This window comes from Bombina bombina, chromosome 5, assembly GCF_027579735.1.
Source record: "Bombina bombina isolate aBomBom1 chromosome 5, aBomBom1.pri, whole genome shotgun sequence".
NCBI classification, from domain to species: Eukaryota; Metazoa; Chordata; class Amphibia; order Anura; family Bombinatoridae; genus Bombina; species Bombina bombina.
The window spans coordinates 459,336,236-459,356,028 of NC_069503.1; the positions used below are offsets into that span (position 1 = coordinate 459,336,236).

Consider the following 19,793-nt stretch of genomic DNA (forward strand, 5'->3'; position numbering starts at 1 on the left):
AATTTACATCTTCCATCTTGGACCTGTCTATCACATCTATCCTGGTTACTAACCACTTATGCGGGTAGCTCCATAACATTACTCACAGGATAGATCTGGTTTCAAACACTGCTTCTTCTGCACCTTTCTTTGCCTAAAACAACCTTACTGCACACTGACACAAGAGAGCTTCAAATCTTCAGGCAATTCAACTCTTCACTACACAGAAATGTCTTCAATGAGAGAGGCAAAACAAGACAAAGCGACTAAGTATCATCACAGTTTAACAGCTTCCATGAATAAATTCTTAAAACCACTTGAAAACTCTGACTCGCAATCGGAGGCCATGGATTCTGCAGAAGATGTACCACAGCTCCAGGCTGCAATGGAAATCCAAGCCCCCGAGTCCATGCAAATTACACAGGCCTTCCTTGAAACCCTCCCATCTAATCTCACAGGTAAAATCCTGCATCAAGGAAGAAATTTCAGAACCGCGCAAGGAGATGCATGAGATTGGGGACAGGGTGGAATATCTTGAGGAGGAATCTGAGTCACAACAATCAGATATTGCAGGCCTCATTCAGAATATACAAGCTCAAAATACAGTAATTGCTCAACTCCAGGATAAGCTGGAAGACATTTAAAACAGAAGCAGACGCCAAAACATTAGAATAAGAGGTAATCCAGAGACTCTTCTCGCCTACCTACAAGATTTGTTTAAAGCACTTAAAGGTCCATCTTACTCAACCCCACTGGCTCTGGATAGATACCACAGGGCACTGAGACCTAGACCCAAGGAGGGCCTACCACCTAGGGACGTAATCATAAAATTCCAAGATTACCAGCAAAAGGAAGATATTATGAAGCAGGCCAGGACATCCTCACCATTACACTTCCAAGGATCTGCACTCTCTATTTATGCTGACCTTTCGATAAGAACCTTGCAAATAAGAAGGGAATTTGCCCCACTTACCACTGTGCTAAGAAATCACAACTTTGCATACAGATGGGGCTTCCCTTGCCATATTCAACTATCATGGGAAGGCCAGAGGAAAACATGTATGGACCCGGAAGCCATTGAGAACTTCTGCAAAGAACTGAACCTTGCATCTCCAACCAGCAACCCTCAACTACGACCAAACAGCTGAACAATCTTCCTTCCACAACTCCTAAACCTCAAAGAGCACCTTGGCATACAGCAGCATCAAAGAGACAGAAAAAGAATACAACCTCAATGATAGAAAATGGGTGAGACCAATCCAATGTTCTTGTGTTATTTGTCTTTTACCTGACTTTCAGGGGATTTTATTCTCAATCTTATAATGTTATAAGTATTATGCTTGACAATGTTGTTGTACTATACATTTTTTAGATAAATTGCCTTTGTGCCTTCACGGACTCACTATATACCAAAATCTGGGGCGCTAGTGGCCCCCTGCAAGAACTTTACACTAACAGTATGAGCCGTAACACTAGGTTACGAATTTCTTATCCATTAAACACCCTTGCTACTACAAGCAGGGAATACCTGTTAGCCTACCACTTGTTTAAAAATGTTCAGTTTGTTGTCATTTTGTTTATTGTTATAATGTTACACCATGCACTGTGTTTCCATGTAATGTTTACCCATGAAGCATTCAGACTGTGTCACACCTCTCGCCATGACATCTCACCAGCAATCTCCTGCACTTACCTTATAAAATATTGACATAATGGTTCAAAAGAACCCCGACCAGTTATTCTCTACACTCACTATTAATACCAAAGGTCTAAATTCTCCCTTTAAAAGATCTAAAACGTATAGCAGCATCTTGTTTTTACAGGAAACCCATTTTAAGCAGGGCAACAAACCTAAATATTTCTTATCTCACTACCCAATTCAGTTTCATAGCAGTAACCCTAAAAAAAAAAAAAAGGTTAACGGAGTTAGCATACTCCTCCACAAATAAGTTCCATTTGAACTTCTACACAAAGACCAAGATGAGGAGGGTAGATACTTGGGATTACATGGTCTCCTATATGGGAAACCAATTATGCTAGTAAATATTTTTGCTCCAAACGCGAATCAAGCCTTGTTCTTCCAACGCACTACCAACTCCATACTTATGTACTTGAAGGGTCCACTTATACTGGCAGGAGACTTCAAGCTGGACCCAAAACTGGACAGTACTAACAAAAACTTAAAACTTCCGGGCACTACACTACACTCGGTATGGAATAACTTATCGCTACTTGCCCTATACGACACATGGCGGCATTTACATCTACAGAAATAAGATTACACATTTTTTTCTAACCCAAATAAATCCTACTCCAGAATCGATTATATTATGGCTGATCTGTCCTTATTGAATCTACGCTATTCTAGTATTATCCCCATTAGCTGGTCAGACCATTCAGCCATTAACAGTTCCTTTTCCTGGCCCTCAATCCCTATACGAACCTTCCAATGGAGGCTTGATGAATCATTGCTGTCAGACCCCCTGGTATCACTAGATGTAGGAAAGGCTCTACAGGAATACTTCTCAATCAACTCCTCGGGTGCCTCTTCACCAATTATTACTTGGGAAGCCCATAAATGTGTTATCAGAGGTATATTAATGAAGCACAATGAAGTACAAAGCCATCGAAAACAAACAAGACAGCAATACCTCATGCTCACACAAGAAATAAACAAATTATACTACTCACACAAAAGACACCCTATGGACTTAGACATTCAAAATAAACTAAATCTGGCCAGACAACAACTTAATGACCTCCTAGGCATTAAATCTCAAAATACAGCATTCCTCCTACGCCAAAAATAATTTTATACAAGGGAACAAACCGGGTAGGTTATTGGCTAGAGCTCTTAAGAGTAAACAATCCTTGTCATATATACATTCATTAACAACTAACAAATCCACAAAGACTACAAACTCCAAAACAATAGCCCATGAGTTTCGCAATTATTACATTAAACTATATAACCTATTCCCTTCCCAATCTACTGGAGGACCACATTCAGACATGCAATAAAATATTTGGACCAGCTTCAACTCCCCCAGATCCACCCTGAACACCTTCAACTTTTAAGCCAAGCCATTACCCCTCAGGAACTAGATGACGCTATTAAGTCCCTTAAACAAGGGAAAAGCCCTGGACCAGATGGCTTCAGTAACTTTTATTATAAAACATATAAACAAACTCTCTCTCCCCACCTCTTAAATTTCTTTAACTTCATAGGCCCAGAGCGACCATTCCCACCAAGCATGTTAGAAGCACTTATCACAGTCCTGTCCAAACCAGGCAAATCGACAGACTCCCCATCCAACTTTAGACCCATATCTTTGTTAAATGTGGACCTCAAAATGTATTCCAAGATACTAGCCAACCAACTGAACCTCTCTCTCCCCTATTTAATTCACAATGACCAAACAGGGTTCGCACCGCAAAGAGAAGCTAAGCACAACATAGTAAAGGCACTACATTTACTCCAATACTCCCACCGAATGAAAATCCCGATTATATTCATTTCCACAGATGAAAAAAGGCGTTTCACTGGTTGGACTGGACGTTTTTGACATGTACCCTCCACAAATTTGGCCTACCCAAAGAATTTATATCCAAAATTACCACCCTATACACTGTCCCCTCAGCTAAAATCAAGGTGAATGGCCTATTGTCTGAATCTTTCCCAATTCGAAATGGAACCCGTCAGGGATGCCTTCTCTCACCCTTGCTGTTTGTTCTCTCTATGGAGATTCTAGCTACCATCTTACGCAACTCAATGTACAGTCAACACAGTAGATTTGCATAATCAACAAATGCAAGATAACAAGACAATGCAATAGCACTTAGTCTGGACTTCAAATGAATAGTAGATTTTTTTTCTGACAATTTTAAAAGTTATGTCTTTTTCCACTCCCCCTGTACCATGTGACAGCCATCAGCCAAACACAAATGCATACACGTACCATGTGACAGCCATCAGCCATTCACAAATGCATACACACTTATTCATGCACATGCTCAGTAGGAGCTGGTGACTCAAAAAGTTTAAATATAAAAAGACTGTGCACATTTTGTTAATGGAAGTAAATTGGAAAGTTGTTTAAAATGTCATGCTCTATCTGAATAATGAAAGTTTAATTTTGATTGAGTGTCCCTTTAATCTTATCCAAAATGACAGTCTAGCCCCAAAATATCAAGAAATACTTTGATTGAGGATTTTTTTTTCCATCTAACCAATAAGTGGGGTGTAACATCCAATAGCATAAGATATCATAGCTAATTTTGTTTCCTGTTCCTTACTTTGCTTCTGCTGAGAGCACAACTGCCTCTAGTGCTTTCAATTGCCTTGTGGATTAATACAAAATCAGCTTTGGATTGGTTAGTGTGTGTCCACAGGCAGCCAACCCAGAGCCTTTAGCTCCCTCATCAGATGCAAAGAAAAATATTTCAGAGAAAGCACATATTGCCTTTACATTAAAACATTTTTTTATTATTAAATCAAAACCACAATCAACCAAAGTCATAAAAATATTGCTTCAACTACCAATACAACAGCTCAAAAAACTCTTATGTCAAAGATATAATTTTGCTACTTAATTGTGAGAAAAATGTGTATTACCTTACCAATGCCACATCTTGTCAGCATTTCTGCCGTAACACTGCCAACACCTCCTACTCCCACCACAGCTACAGTAAAAGTGCGGATTTTCTATATGGACAAATAAAATTGAGACAAAAACAGAAAGTGAATACCACTTAAAATTAAAGCAACACCGGTGTCAGTTTTTAGGTCAATTTCTAGTTGATGTTTTAAGGTCTATTATGACTTAAATGTTTGCTACTTATTATCTACCGTTTTTATTGAACGGTTTGTGCACAGATTCTGTTGCCAATCATCGTTAGGCACCTCACATCTTTTTGAATAAAATTTTGAAAAACCTGCGATTAGTGGGTCTGAAAAGGTTAGAGGTTTATCTTTTTTGGCAGTCTGGGGTTATGAAGATTTCTGTATCACTACTAAAATTAAAGTACTATATTCATGTTCATTTATCATATAGTTTCACTGTGAGAAGTACCTAAGAATAACATAGAAATTTGTTAAGGCTGGAGAGTGTGTTAGGGTGGATAAAAAGCATTGATTTTTAAAAACAAAATTTTTTTTTTTTTCAAAGATATATATATATATATATTTTAATTTAAATAAAATGCTTTTTGAGGAAACATTTATCTATTATAACATGGCTTGACAAACTAAGGGGCTAGGGAGCCACTTGCTCCTAGAATTATACAGCAAGATGCTGTATATTCATGGCTGTAATGTTTATTACACCCTGGCTTTAATACTGCAACTCCCATATGTTTCTAGCCTTATTCTATCGTGTTTATTAAGTAAAGAAAAATTTTCAAGTAAATTAAAATAATTTTGTTAAAATGATGACGTTACCTCATAATCTTCAACTATTCCCATTCTTTTTAAAGCCATCAAACGACTAAAAATAAAAAGAGGGAAATAATAAAGTAAAACAAAATATTAACTCTACAAAATGCCTGTGTGACATTCAAGTTTAACAGATCATAAGGGGACCATGTAAAGCAGTACATACAGCAGTTTCATTCATGGAGATTATTTTAAAAATGCTGCTTGGTGTCAGGTTGCTATAAATGAATATGAAATGGATAAATGGATAAGCTATGGAAAGATTAAATAGATAGACATATAAATCACTTTAACATGGGGTGATTATCAATTCCTTCTTAACCTGTGTTTCTCTTAAAAGGACAGTAAGCACCTTGTAATTACAAGACATTTATGTTGTTTTCCAATAGAATAACATATCAGCCAAGTCTAAATATTTTTAAGACAAATTAACATCTTGTTTGCTGAAAATGTTTTTCAGTAGCCAAACTCCACCCACCACTCACTTTATTTGGAGAAGCCAATCTGTTGTATGCAGGAAACAAGGCTAGACATGGCCATTATGTTAATATAAATGGCATTGTTTTGTAGTTGTTACAAGTTAAAGCCAGTTGGGGTGTGGATATGTAGCAGGGTTACCCTTCAGAAGTTTGCAGTGTATTTTTTCAGTTCTGAGATTTAGGAAATCCACAATTTCCAGAGCTAAACTACATAAAACATGGCAAAATAAATGAAGCTATATTGCAAATTTGTTTAACAGTATATACAATGTCCCTTTAATTTTAAAATACAAACAGATGAATATACATATCAGATGACAACCACATTCTAGCAGATGTTGAGCAGATTTTTTATTATGAAGGAAATATCTTACTAATTACCATAAAGCAGATAATTACATATCAATGTTTTAATAGAATCAGGAAAGCACTGAGAGTTTAAAGAAAATATTGGTAATAACTAAAGTGTCTTATTACAGGTAGCAAAGTGTATTCCAAATATACCACCCCTAGACTAAAGGATAGAACACTAATAAAACAATGACAAAAGTATGTATGACTGGTATGCTTAAAAAAAGTCTCATAATCTATATAATGCACTTAATTTGGAAATCCACAGGAATGTAATTTTTAGGCTGGAAAGTTACTACAAGCAGATCTTCCAACATAAATATGGGGCAGGTTCCCATACAGATTATTTTACTGCTCTTCTGAAAGTTATTTCTCATTATATTCCTTTAAAGGAGATAAAACAATTTTTTTTCTTTCATGATTCAGATAGAGCATGCAATTTTAAGCAACTTTCTAATTTACTCCTATTATCATTTTTTCTTTGTTCTCTTGGTATCTTTATTTGAAAAAGTAGGAAAATAAGCTTAGGAGCCGACTCATTTTTGGTTCAGCACCTGAGTAGCACTAATTGGTAGTTAAATGTAGACACCAATCAGCAAGCGCTACCCATGTGAACAAAAAACGAGCCGACTCCTATGCTGACATTCCTGCTTTTTCAAATAGATACCAAGAGAACAAAAAAAAAATGATAATAGGAGTAAATTAGAAAATTACATGCTCTATTTGAATCATGAAAGAAAAAAAATGTGGGTTTCATATACCTTTAAGCTGCAAAATATAGCTCTACTGAACCACAGTTCCTACATCATTTTATGTATGAATTAATAAACATACAAATGTAAATAATAAGTATATTACAAATGACTCAGGAGTTTCATACCTGATCAAACTACATGATGTTGTTTAATATTATATACTTCAATATTTAAAGTAGCAAAGTATTTAAAATATATGTCAAAAAAAGATAAATAGGAACATATAATTAAGAGCAACTGGTTGAAAAAACATGGATAGTATATTACCAAGGCTGTGTTAGTCAAAATGTGTTTATTTAGCATACCTGAAACTATGAAAGAGAAAGTTTATTGGTTACCAAAACATAACGTTAAAAAGGACATAAAACAATCTACTTCCAATCTACTTCATTCTCTTGGTATCATTTGTTGAAAAGCAGGTAGTATAGGAGCGTGCACATGACTGGAACATATATGGAAGCAGTTTTAAAACGATGTTATAAATTTGCAAGAAACACTTGGTGACAGCAGTGTTCCCCGTCATGTATTGCTCCAGAAATGCGCACGCTACCTACCTAGGTATCTCTTCAACAAAGAATACTATGAGAATTAAGTAAATTTAATACTAGAAGTAAACTGGAAACTTTTTTAAAAAATTGCATGCTCTGTCTGAATCATAAAAAATATCTATGTATATAAAATAAAGGGCAGGGACTTTCACTTGCAGATAAATGCAGCTGTAAAAAATGAGGGTTTTGCTATTTTACACTAAATAGACTGCTAACTTCTCAGGGCCCTCACTGAATGATGGAGTTATTTGTATGTATAGGCACCATATGGTGTTCATATTGTCAACAACTACTGAAGCAATGTGAAGGCTACAGTCTTCTTTACCTGTATGGATTTGTATCCACCACTTCTGCACTCATCTTTTCAATTCTGGCCCTGTGCATCTCCTGTTGCTCTCTGCTCCTCACCCTGTTCAGCTCGGCCTCCAGTTCCCTGATCCGGCCTTGAAGCTCTTCAACTAGACTTGCATTGGCCATGACAGCTAAGCACCCTGAAAGAATACCACAATGACTTCAATGACAGAGCTGAACCCAGCTAGATGATGCACAACCTGTAGCAGATGGTGTGTTATATACAGTGAATAGATGTATGAGTCACAGTAAACCTTTGGCATAAATGCCCAATGTGGTACAATGAATTTGCAGGTACTCCTGCTTGGTTTCATTGACTTCAAATGTAATTCTTAAATTATATTTATTATCAGCAATACAACTTTAACTGTTGATATATATTATGGATCTGGAAAAGAAAAACAGGTTTCTTTAATAGCATGTGCACTTGAAAATTTATTTAGATTATGTCACACCCATGCAAAAAGATTTGACAACCCTTAGCTCAGCTGTAATTGTCTAACAGCTCTAAGCCAATTAGGTAAGCTGGGCAGTGGGCACTATCTAACTAACTTACCTGATGCTGTTTGTTGCCCTGATGTACGAAGGATACTGGTCCTGGCACCTTCTTTCCTCACAAAGTATAAAGACACGTCTGCAGTCAGGAAGAGGAGGGCCACTACTATGGGATCTGTGCTACAGCTGCATGGATTCAGTCTCCTGTATGAATCAGCATGCACCACTTCCTGTAGCGGTGCGAAACCTCCCCAGTGAAAATATAGGCAGGTGCTTACCTAATACATCTTAAAAGGAACGTTTCTATCAGATATGATTTACCGTAATGATTATAAAGATCAAGGCAATAGTTTCTTAGAATATGATGCCCACATTAAAAATGGACGAATGTAAGTGACATGATTCCCTGACTCCGAAATTCTCGACCAACTTTTACGGTACTTACGTATTTCTATTTCTCAGCCTATGGAATAGATTGCGTTGCTACAACGTAGTTTGCGTAAACTCTATGTTTTTTTTTTTTTCTTTTCTCTTTCATTCAGCTTTATTCAAAATTACAACTCAAACAAGAGTGAACTATGTCAAAGGTTCAAGTACAGTTTAAATTACCATACAGACTTTGAACCAGCTGAATATACGGTGCAGATATGGCGGAGCAGGAGAAAGATACTAGTGCGGTTCGGGAGAATCACAGGTTTGATGAGCGGACCTTAGATTTGTACCTCTACAACCATCTACATGGGTATAGCTCTGAATCGTTTGCTGCTCTAGTTGTCAGGCAGTACAGGTAAAATGAGACTGGTAGTGCACTGAATTGTGTGACTTATAGCTGATATAGTGTTTCCATCATAACTTAAAGTGCCATAAAACAGGTTGATCTGTGCATATTCTAAAAGGGCTAATTAATTTTTTTAATAGTTTGCATAAAAAAATGTTTTAAAATTGCTGGCAAGTACAGGTGGCCCTCGTTTTACAACGGTTCAATTTACAGAGTTTCAGAATAACAACCTTTTTTTCCAGTCATGTGACTGCTATTGAAAAGCATTGAGAAGCAGTACATTTATTAAAATAGCCAGTAGGTGGAGCTGTCTGCTTGTGTTGCAGAAAAGCCAAGCAAGCTGAAATTAATCAGTTTAATCAGACCTGAGCTATCGAGCAGATTTCAAAGGAACAAGATCTTCCTGTCTATAAATCAGTCCAGTTTGGAATGCATAGAAAGAACTGTTTGCAGAAAAATGCAAGTGAAGTCTGTGTTGTGTGACTATTTTATTAGGTTTATAATGCTGTTTAGCAAATGTTTTTGTTCATTTAACTTAGTTTAATTATATATTCTGTGTTTATTATGTTGTTTAGCATTTAAAGTCTTCATTTCAAAGCTTTAAAAATAATGTATTAGGTGTTACTTATGACAATTTTGAGAGGGGCCTGGAACCTATCTCCCTCACTTCCCATTGACTTACATTATAAACTGGGTTTCAATTTACAACGGTTTAAATTTACAACCATTCCTTCTGGAACCTAACCCCGGCGTAAACTGAGGGCTACCTGTATTTTAAAATCATTTTTTTTTTAAAAGGCAACATTAATTACATTGCTAAGCTGCCTGGAACATCTAACTCCACCCCTCTTATCAGTGTTTAGACACAGGCCATGTATTTCAACTGAGTTCACAGCTTCTAGGCATGCTCCAGCAGATAATCCCTATTCACTTTTGCATTTTACCAAAAGAACAATAAACATAGATACAGCCATAAAAGGAATTGCGTGTGGGGAGTTAGAGCTTTACAAGTCATAAACTAAAAACAAAGGGTTAATGGCGAGGCACTGCAGTATAAATTTGCAGATAAAGTAATTAAAGTACATATGATATTATTTTTTCTGTATCCCAACTTGTTTTATGTCCCTTTAAAGGGACAGTCTATTTCAGAATTGTTATTGTTTAAAAAGATAGATAATTCCTTTATTACCCATTCCCCAGTTTTGCATAACCAACAGTTATTTTAATATACTTTTTACCTCTGTGATCACCTTGTATCTAAGCCTCTGTAGACTGCCCCCTGATCACATTACTTTTTATTTATTATCTATTAACTTGCATTTTAGCTAACTAGTGCTGTGTTGTGCTGACTCTTAACTCAACTTATTATAAATATATATATATATATATATATATAAACAGTATATATAAACTTTATTTTGTCTTCTTTTCCTGCAATTCCATTCTGAAATGATGAGCTTTTCATTTTCAGTTCCTGTTAGAAATGGGCGTGCAGAACACTGTTATAGTTCATACAGCCATTGGCTGCACACACTAGTGACCTATTTTCAACTGTCCCTAATTGGCCACAGCAGAGAAGGTAACCTAAGTTACAACATGGCTGCTCCCATTGTTTTATAGACACTAAAACTTTACACTTATTTTGTCAATATTTAAACAGCTAATGAAACTTTAAAAAATACATCTACATGTTATTCTCATAACTTTTAATGCATCATTCTATCTAGCATTTGTTGTTATTATTATTATTATTATTATTATTATTATTATTATTATCAGGTATTTGTAGATCGCCAACAGGTTCCGCAGCGCTATGAACATGGGTGGTATATAAAAAACGATTACAGGGATCAAATGGGTGAAGGGTCCTGCCGAGAGTTGCACTTTTGTAGTCGGCTCTTATGAAGGTGAACTACAAACAGTTGGGCTCATAGGCTTACATGCTATGGGGTTTAAGGGGATAGCAGTGGAGATAGGAGGGTTAGTGTAGGTTGTAAGCGTCCCTGAATAGTAGAGTCTTCAGGGAGCACTTGAAGCTTTTAAAACTAGGGGAGATTCTTGTAGAGCGAGGCAGAGAGTTTTTGTTTAGCGTTTAATGTCCCTTTAATTGTGTCATCTACATAATCCTTTTACACTTAACAATGAGAGCGCATCATAACCTATTCTTATATAGTGTGCTATGGGCAATGCTTGTACATCATAACACAACCCTTCAAAATGCTGCCCATGCTCCCTAGAAATTGGCATTATGCATACAGCATTACCAAATTGTGACCTATTTACCCCTGAACATTAAAAGTGGCCAAAGAGGGACCCATATGCAGTTAAATTGGCATAAACAAACATTTTCTTTTATTATTCATACAGAGTGTAAAAAAACAGAGAAAAAAACCCTTTCCTATTCTATTATCAAATGTACTTAATTTTCTTGTTATTCTTTGTTGAAAAGCAGGTGGATAGGCTTAGGAGCTTGCATATGTTTGATGCACTATATGGCAGCAATTTTGCACAGCAATTTATTACTATGTTATACATTTGCAATAGCTGTTGGTGGCAACAGTGTTTCCTGCCAGAAATGTGCACACTAGACATGTGCGTTCATTGTATTCTGTGCACAACAAATGCCGAATATGGCCACGGGCAGCGTGATTCAGCTCTATTCAGTGCCGGATTTCTTCTTGAGAAAAATTTCAACACATAAAGACCTGGATTTGCATAGAGCTTTGTTTTTTTTTTGCACTTTCACATAAAGAAATCCAGCTCTGAAAAGAGGCGCAGTAATATTCGGCATTCGTTATGCACAGAATACAATACATTCACATGTTTAGTGCACACACTGCACACTGTATATCCATGCATCTATTTAACAAAGTTTGGCATGATAAAAAAGCAAATCTTATATTAGAAGTAAATTAGAAACTTTATTTTTATATATATTGTATGCACTGAACCATGAAAGAAAAAAAATACATTGTAAGATTTTGGTTATATACATGCACTTAAATGTACATCACAGTCATTTTTATATATACTGTATCTAATGCATAAAGGGATACACAAGTGCAAAAGAAAAAGCTCTTATGTTAAAGCATTTTATTATTGTACTACTGCTTGCATTTAGCTATGTGTTTAATCCTTGCAAAGGGATTAAACATAGTTAAAATCTGCTTCATATTATCAATATACAACTGGCACCTAGCTGAATACATCTGATGAGCCAATGACAATAGATAATGTGAATAACTACCAATCAGCAGTTAGCTTCCAGTAGTGCATTGTTGCTCCTTAGCCTACCTAGGTATGCTTTTCAATAAATGGTAACAAAAGAATGAAGTACATTTAAAAGTCTCTTAAAATTGTATGTGAAGAAATCCTGTAGATAACGAGAGAGACGCCAAACATAGAGCAGTAACATAGAGGCAATACAGGTGCTTACAAGGGTGAACTCCCTCCCCCCATAAGGTAAGTCTACTCACAAACAAGGTGGCACAAAGCAAAGTGCCAGAGACAGCAGATCGGGACCATTGAGAGTCGCCCGACAGACATGCTGGATCAATCCTCCGTCAGTACTAACGTCAATGTGTACGTCAGACAGGGGGCTCGTCCGCCCGGTCTATTCCCATAGGTGCGTAAATAATGATCAGGCTGCTGAACAGTGTATAACATTGTGCTCACGCACGTGGAGTTTTTCAAAAGTCAGCACTAATTGCCTGAAATACAAGTCTGTCAATACATCTGAGATAAGGAGGCAGTCTGCAGAGGTTTAGATACAAGAAAGCATCTGCGAGTAACCGCCTATGGGAATAGACCGGACGGACGAGTCCCCTGTCTAACGTACACATTGGAGTTAGTTCTGACAGAGGATTGATCCAGCGTGTCTGTCGGGCGACTCTCAACGGTCCCGATCTGCTGTGTCTGGCAATTTGCTTTGTGCCGCCTTGTTGGTGAGTAGACTTACCTTATGGGGGGAGGGAGTTCACCCTTGTAAGCACCTGTATTGCCTCTACGATACTGCTGTTTGGCGCCTCTCTCGTTATCTACAGGATTTCTTAACATTCTACTATATTGGGAGTGCGGCCTGATCATCTGGTTACTATTGATCGACTATCCACTACTGACAAGCGCACCTCTAGAAGGACTCTGTTCCTATGATTGTCTTAAAATTGTATGCTGTATCAGAATATTTTAAATTTAATGTCCCTTTATTGTTTTTAAAAAGATATAAAAAATATGTGTTTCTAAAAATGTATCAAGGGCACAGCTTCATAAAGTTAAAATCACTGAAGATTTAGAAATAGAGTAATCAGAACATAGTGCTGTATATCAGGTTTCAGCAACAGATGGCACTAGTGCCATATGTAGCAGTGCCACTCTGAGTGATGTAGTGATGGGAAACATAACTTTTTGTGAGGTACTTATTACATTTCTGCCGGTCCTCCTGGCAACAGGGTCTAATTCTATCCAATTCTTAATTCTCTCTGAACAAGCAGACAACAGACAAACAGCCCTTGAGATATTAGCATAAGGAACAGACAGACACACTTCACTACCACAGGGGTCTGATCTGATGCGTAATATGGATATGGGGCTGACTGAGGAGCTGTAAAGACAGTTCTGATGTGGGTATGTGGCTGGGAGAAGATCTGTAGGTCTGGCTTCTGATCTGTGTTAGGTGTTTAGCTGATGTTAAAGGGACACTAAAGTCAAAATTAAAGTTTTATGATTCAGGTAGAAAATGCAGTTTTAAGAGACCTTTTCAGTTTACTTTCTTTTCATCATCATATTGTGCACATTTTTATATGCACACTTTCTGAGGCACCTGCTACCACTGAACATGTGCAAGAGTTCACAGTGTATACAAGCCTGTGATTGGCTGATGGCTGCCACGTGATACAGGGGTAGCAGATTGAAGTAAAGTTTGAAACTTGTCATAAAAAAATGTACTGCTAATTTGAAATTCAGAGTAGTGCTATTGCATTGTCATATTATTATGCAGTAGTTGGATATGCAATTCTACTGTAGTACTTTAGTAGTACATAAATTAATTATGAACTATTATTAATAATACATATTCATTCTTAATTCTTTATAATCTAATTCAGAACATGAGGCTATCATGTTGGGTAACTTGATAGTACTACTTTTGGTGCAGCGCTCATAAAAGGTTGCTGAGCCCTGTAATAGAATCCCTCCTTATGAGCTACAAATACAACCTGTTTTATATGAGTGAGCAGTGTTTGAGTTGACATAATATAAAAATGAAACACAGGGAAGAGTTAGGTCACTTGTATATACCAGAGGTATCCACTGGGAAATGTAAATACTTATTCACCTGCTCACCAAAGATAGACTGTACCAGGATGTAACTTTTTATGCAATAAACATTCTCATAGCTGGATGATCTCTAATAACCCTCTGGCAGTAAGGTTCCAGAGATATGCTAATTTATCAGTCTACTATATAAAGGTTTGTAGGACACAAGTCATCGTGATAAAGGTTAAAGTTTAGTTGGATTCTTGTTGGAATTCATACTGAGAATACCTCATCTGTGTCAAAAAAAGGGAGCTACAGCCCTATTTACTATGTACCAGACAGGTAGAGGAGTGAAAAAAAAAAAAAAAAAAAACCCTGTACAGTTCACAGTGTTATGTAATGTAGTTATCAGCAATTAAAGGTGTCTGTTATTTCAGCAGCTAGTGTGTATGCAATCTAATGAGTCTTTGAACTACATTGTAGTTTTTATGAACATTTTGAATGTATCAATGGAAGAAGCAGTTAAAATGTCGGACTGCTTGCCATCCAGTGACAATTTTGTCTAGTCAGTGGCATTATAAAGTATCTTGGTGGGAGCAGTGTAATACTTTGCAATATTATAACATTTTCTGTTATTTATAAATATTACTTATGGTTTCCATAGCCCATATTAATTTCATCATTTAACATAAATTTGTGCAGCAAACTTTAACAAATATTAGCTAATTTTAGCTCATTGGTCACTAAAATCAGCTGTTAAATACATCCTGGGGACAACACTGTCATCTTCTGTTCCATTGATTTTCTAGCTGTGGTACATATACTCATGGGGTTACCTGGAGCTTTAGCAAGGAGTACTTGGTAGCTTGTTCTTGCATCATTTTCACTGATACAGCTAAGATAAGCACCGTGTTCTTCTCAGGAGCTATTTAATTGGCGTACCACCTGACGGATTTTACTGACCACCTGGCTAAAATTTAGGTGATGTTATTTTTTCAATGTTTGTAACACATTATTATTAAATCGATTTATGTTAAATTATGCAATTAATTTGCTCTTGGTATAGCTTAAAGGGACATGAAACACTACACTTTTTTCATAATTCAAACAGAGGATACAATTTTAAACAACTTTCTAATTTACATCTATAATCACATTTTCTTCTTTCTTTAATAATCTTTTGTTGAATATCAGGGCTTAAAGGGATACTAAACCCATTTTTTTTTCTTTCATGATTAAGACAGAGCATGCATTTTTTGTTTTGTTTATTTATATCCAACAAGTGATACAATAACACAGAGTGTGTCTATTTCACACCACGCAGGGTGTTTGAAAAGGCACACGCTCAAATAAAGAGAACTTGCATAACAAAAAATGGTATAGTAAAATCTAACTAAACAGATATTATAGCAAACAACTTGATACATGTTTGTTGTTTTAAACACTTCTCTAACCACTATGTTGTTTTTTTATTCTTGAACTAAAAGAAGATTTTATTAGCATTGGTTCAAAAAAACAAAATGCATTCTGTTCACTGCAAATAAAATAAAAATAAAAAAAAACACGAGAAAAAACCTTCCCCTCCACGGATCGTGCCCCCCCCCAAAAAAAAAACACCCTTCCTACAGAAAGCATGTAGCCAGGCTCTGGATCAGTTTATCAAACAGTTTGACCCTTAGCCCTATCTGGCTATTAATATGATTCTCTATATATCTAAACCCATTCAGCTGGAAATATATCTAATAATACTAAATCTGCGAAACTATTCGAACTAAAAAAAGGGCTTAGAATACGTTTTTGCGTCTGAGGGGGATACGTTTTAATTATGAGAAGCCATCCTATTGTAAACTTTTTTTTTTTTTTTTTTTTTTCCACCTGATAGCTGTAGATGAAAGGATTCTGTAGTTCCCTAATAAAAAGTGAGAAACTTGGAGCTGTTTTCCCTTTCCAGGATTTCAATATAAGATGTCTGGCTAGGAGGATTATTGTGTTCAATATATTTTTATGTAAGGACTGATTATCCTTTTGAGTTTTAAGAAAAACAATCTATTCTGACTCTAAAGTAATGACAGTATTGTAATGTTTATTAAGCCAGAATATAATCTTTTCCCAAAACTGATAGATCTTTGGGCATTGACTAAACATATGCAGAATGTCTGCTTTCAGATATGAACATCGTGGACAAGTAAATGTTTGCGCTGGGTACATTTTTCCCAGTTTAAAGGGAGTAAGATAATAATTATTCATCAATTTCATGTGTGATTCTTTCCAGTTCATTGAAATCCTACATTTTTCTAGTGCATTAAAACTTGCCTTTATTTTGCCATGATCTATACCAGGAAAAAATGGTATCCAGGTATTACTTAGCTTATCTAGGTAGATTTGACTTTGTTTAGCCAGCATAATGTTATACAGTAGTGAGATTGATGTAGCTCCAGCTGCAAACTTTTGAACACACATTCTAATATCCGTCCAGTCGGCAGTTCTACCAGTACGCCAACCCTTATTATGCGCAAAATGTCTTATTTGTAAGTATGCAAAAAAATTGTTTCTGGGAAGATCAAATTGCTGGGACAGAGATTCATATAATTGTATATGACCTTAGTTTGATAAGATTTGATAGACATATTTCAGGCCCTTTCCCTCCCATATCTTAAATACTAGGAATAATTTCTGCATTACCTATTATTGGTAAGTACTCAGTTAGAGAGTAGTCCACTCCGATTAGCATGCAGAATTTATGCCATGCTGTAACTATATTATTAATCGTAATTAGACCTTTTACATTGCCAGGGATTTTTCTATGAAAGTTATGTAACATAGCTTTCAATGAAAATGGGTGAGTAATAAAGCTTTCAATATCAGGCTATTAAAACCAGTTAGAATCTGCCAACCAATCAATTGTCTCCTTAACCAGTGAGGCCAAATTATAAAAAAACAATATTAGGTAGAGCAACGTTTTTGCATAAGTTTATTTAAAGATATACAAGCCTTGCTCCCCTTCCATATACATTTTATGAACATAGTATGTAGTTTACATATATCCGATTTTTTTAAAAAGTAATGGGAGGTACTGTAATGGATACAATAATCGTGGGAAAATTATTGTTTTAATGAGGCTAACTCTTGCAGATATCGATAGCGGAAAAGATGTCCATACTTCTAGATCTGTTTTAATCTTTTGGAAAAGTATTTGAAAATGTAGTTTATACCAGTTTTGCGTATTTTTATGTAAATATATACCTAGGTATGTAAGTGAGTCTACAATTTTAAAAGGAGGTTCTTGTATACTAGATCTTGTCTTTTGAACCCACATGAGTTCGCTTTTATCATAATTTATTCTGTATCCTGAAAGGTACTGAAAAGATTTAAACATGTTAAAATTAGGGGTATTGTTTGAAATGTGTTCTAGAGAAAAATTAGCAGGTCATCTGCATATAGAAGAATTTTCAATGTTTGTGTGGACATTGGAATCCCCTCATACACCTCCCTTAAAGGGACACTGAACCCAATTTTTTTCTTTCTTTATTCAGATAGAGCATGCAATTTTAAGCAACTTTCTAATTTCCTCCTATTATCAATTTTTCTTCGTTCTCTTTCTATCGTTATTTGAAAAAGAAGGCGTCTAAGCTTTTTTTTTTTGGTTCAGTCCTCTGGACAGAACTTTTTTTATAGGTGGATGAATTTATACACCAATCAGCAAGGACAACCCAGGTTGTTCACCAAAAATGGGCCGGCATCTAAACTTACATTCTTGCATTTCAAATAAAGATACCAAGAGAATGAAGAAAATTTGATAATAGGAGTAAATTAGAAATTTGCTTAAAATTTCATGCTCTATCTGAATCACAAAATAAAACATTTTGGGTTCAGTGTCCCTTTAACCAGATGACCAGGGGTTCAAGTGCGATATTAAAAAGTAGGGGGGAAAGCGGGCAACCCTGCCTAGTTCCTTTTTTTTAGAGCATGCAATTTTAAGCAACTTTCTATTTTACTCCTATTATCAATTTTTCTTTGTTCTCTTGGTATCTTTATTTAAAAAGCAGGAATTTAAAGCTTAGGAGCCAGCCCATTTTAGGTTCAGCGTCCTTAGTAGCGCTTGCTTATTGGTGGCTACATTTAGCAAACCAATAAGCAAGCATAACCCAGGTTCTGAACCAGAAATGGGTTGGCTCTTAAGCTTTGCATTCCTGCTTTTTAAATAAAGATAGCAAGAGAACAAGGACACATTGATAATAAGAGTAAATTAGAAAGTTGCTTACAATTGCATGCTCTATCTGAATCATTAAAGAAACAAATTCAGTTTAGTGTCCCTAAACATCCAATGTATCACTGAAACACTCAATGTATCACAAAAATAATTATAATGTGGGGAGTGGTATACACAAATGCACACCACACCCTTTAGGGTGCGCCTCCCAGTTGCCAAAAAATCAGATAGGTAAATAGTCTAGAACCTAGACATAAAACAATACACACAGTAACACAGGATAAAACAACAGAACAGTGAACTATACAGTAGGTATAGGTATGTTAATGTCCATTCATCAATCAAGTCCCACTATCTGGCGGCAGCACTCTGTCAAAGGATGGTCGTCCTGATGGTTAGATACTGCAAATAGAAGAACACAGAGGCGCCACCATGGCCCAGTACCACCAAAACAAAGAAATAAATATATAGAAGGCACTATATATACTCACAAACGTCAAGCACCCAGGTGGTGCTAGTGGGGCAGGCTGAAACTTCACAGTAGTTCAGCTCACTGATATACCTCCAAATAGATCCAGTCGGTGTTCCTTGAGAGCCTAAGATCCTATGCCTAGAAAAGAGAGAGGCAAACCAACATGGCCTAGTATTGTTTGAGCCCAGGGAGAATATAGCCCTAATGGGTATACTCACAGGAAACAAAGCACCTCCAGGTGCAATATCAGCAAGCTGGAACCATAAGTCGCCCAGTAGACAAACCACGGCAAGTGATCCTCCGCTTCCAGTAGTATAACGGTGGATAGGAGAGGGGTGTATGAAACCCCACAACAGGTTATTAGGTCAAAATACCACACCAGCAAGTGTATATAAAAGTAAAAATCTTTAATAACACAGCGACGCGTTTCTCAGCCGCCTATGGGCTGTTTCATCAGGCTATAATAAAACATTAAAAAATACACTTGCTATATACTAAATTAAAAAACTAAAACATTATCTGATTGGACAATCAATTAAAAATCCAGCCAATGTGTGATCTTTCTCAATCAATTACTATGGTAACAATTTAGTTAGTATTCGGGTGGATAGGTGTGGCCAGGTGTGCACCTAATTAGCAAACTGACACGCCACCTAGCTTGCAACCCCTGTTGCTAATTGTTGCCATA

General features: G+C 36.4%; 2 protein-coding genes across 2 annotated transcripts in view; one reads left to right on the forward strand and one right to left on the reverse strand.

Moving 5' to 3' along the window:
* UBA5 (ubiquitin like modifier activating enzyme 5) overlaps positions 1-8,708 on the reverse strand; it is a 35,631-nt gene extending 26,923 nt beyond the window's left edge. Inside the window, 4 exon segments of the mRNA XM_053714334.1 lie at positions 4,595-4,684; positions 5,420-5,465; positions 7,872-8,037; positions 8,454-8,708. Of these exon segments, the coding sequence (XP_053570309.1) occupies positions 4,595-4,684; positions 5,420-5,465; positions 7,872-8,023 (288 nt within the window). The 5' untranslated portion in view covers positions 8,024-8,037; positions 8,454-8,708.
* Positions 8,709-8,958: 250 nt separating this feature from the next.
* Positions 8,959-19,793, forward strand: part of ACAD11 (acyl-CoA dehydrogenase family member 11) — a 381,257-nt gene continuing 370,422 nt past the window's right edge. Inside the window, 1 exon segment of the mRNA XM_053714335.1 lies at positions 8,959-9,179. Within this exon segment, the coding sequence (XP_053570310.1) occupies positions 9,040-9,179 (140 nt within the window). The 5' untranslated portion in view covers positions 8,959-9,039.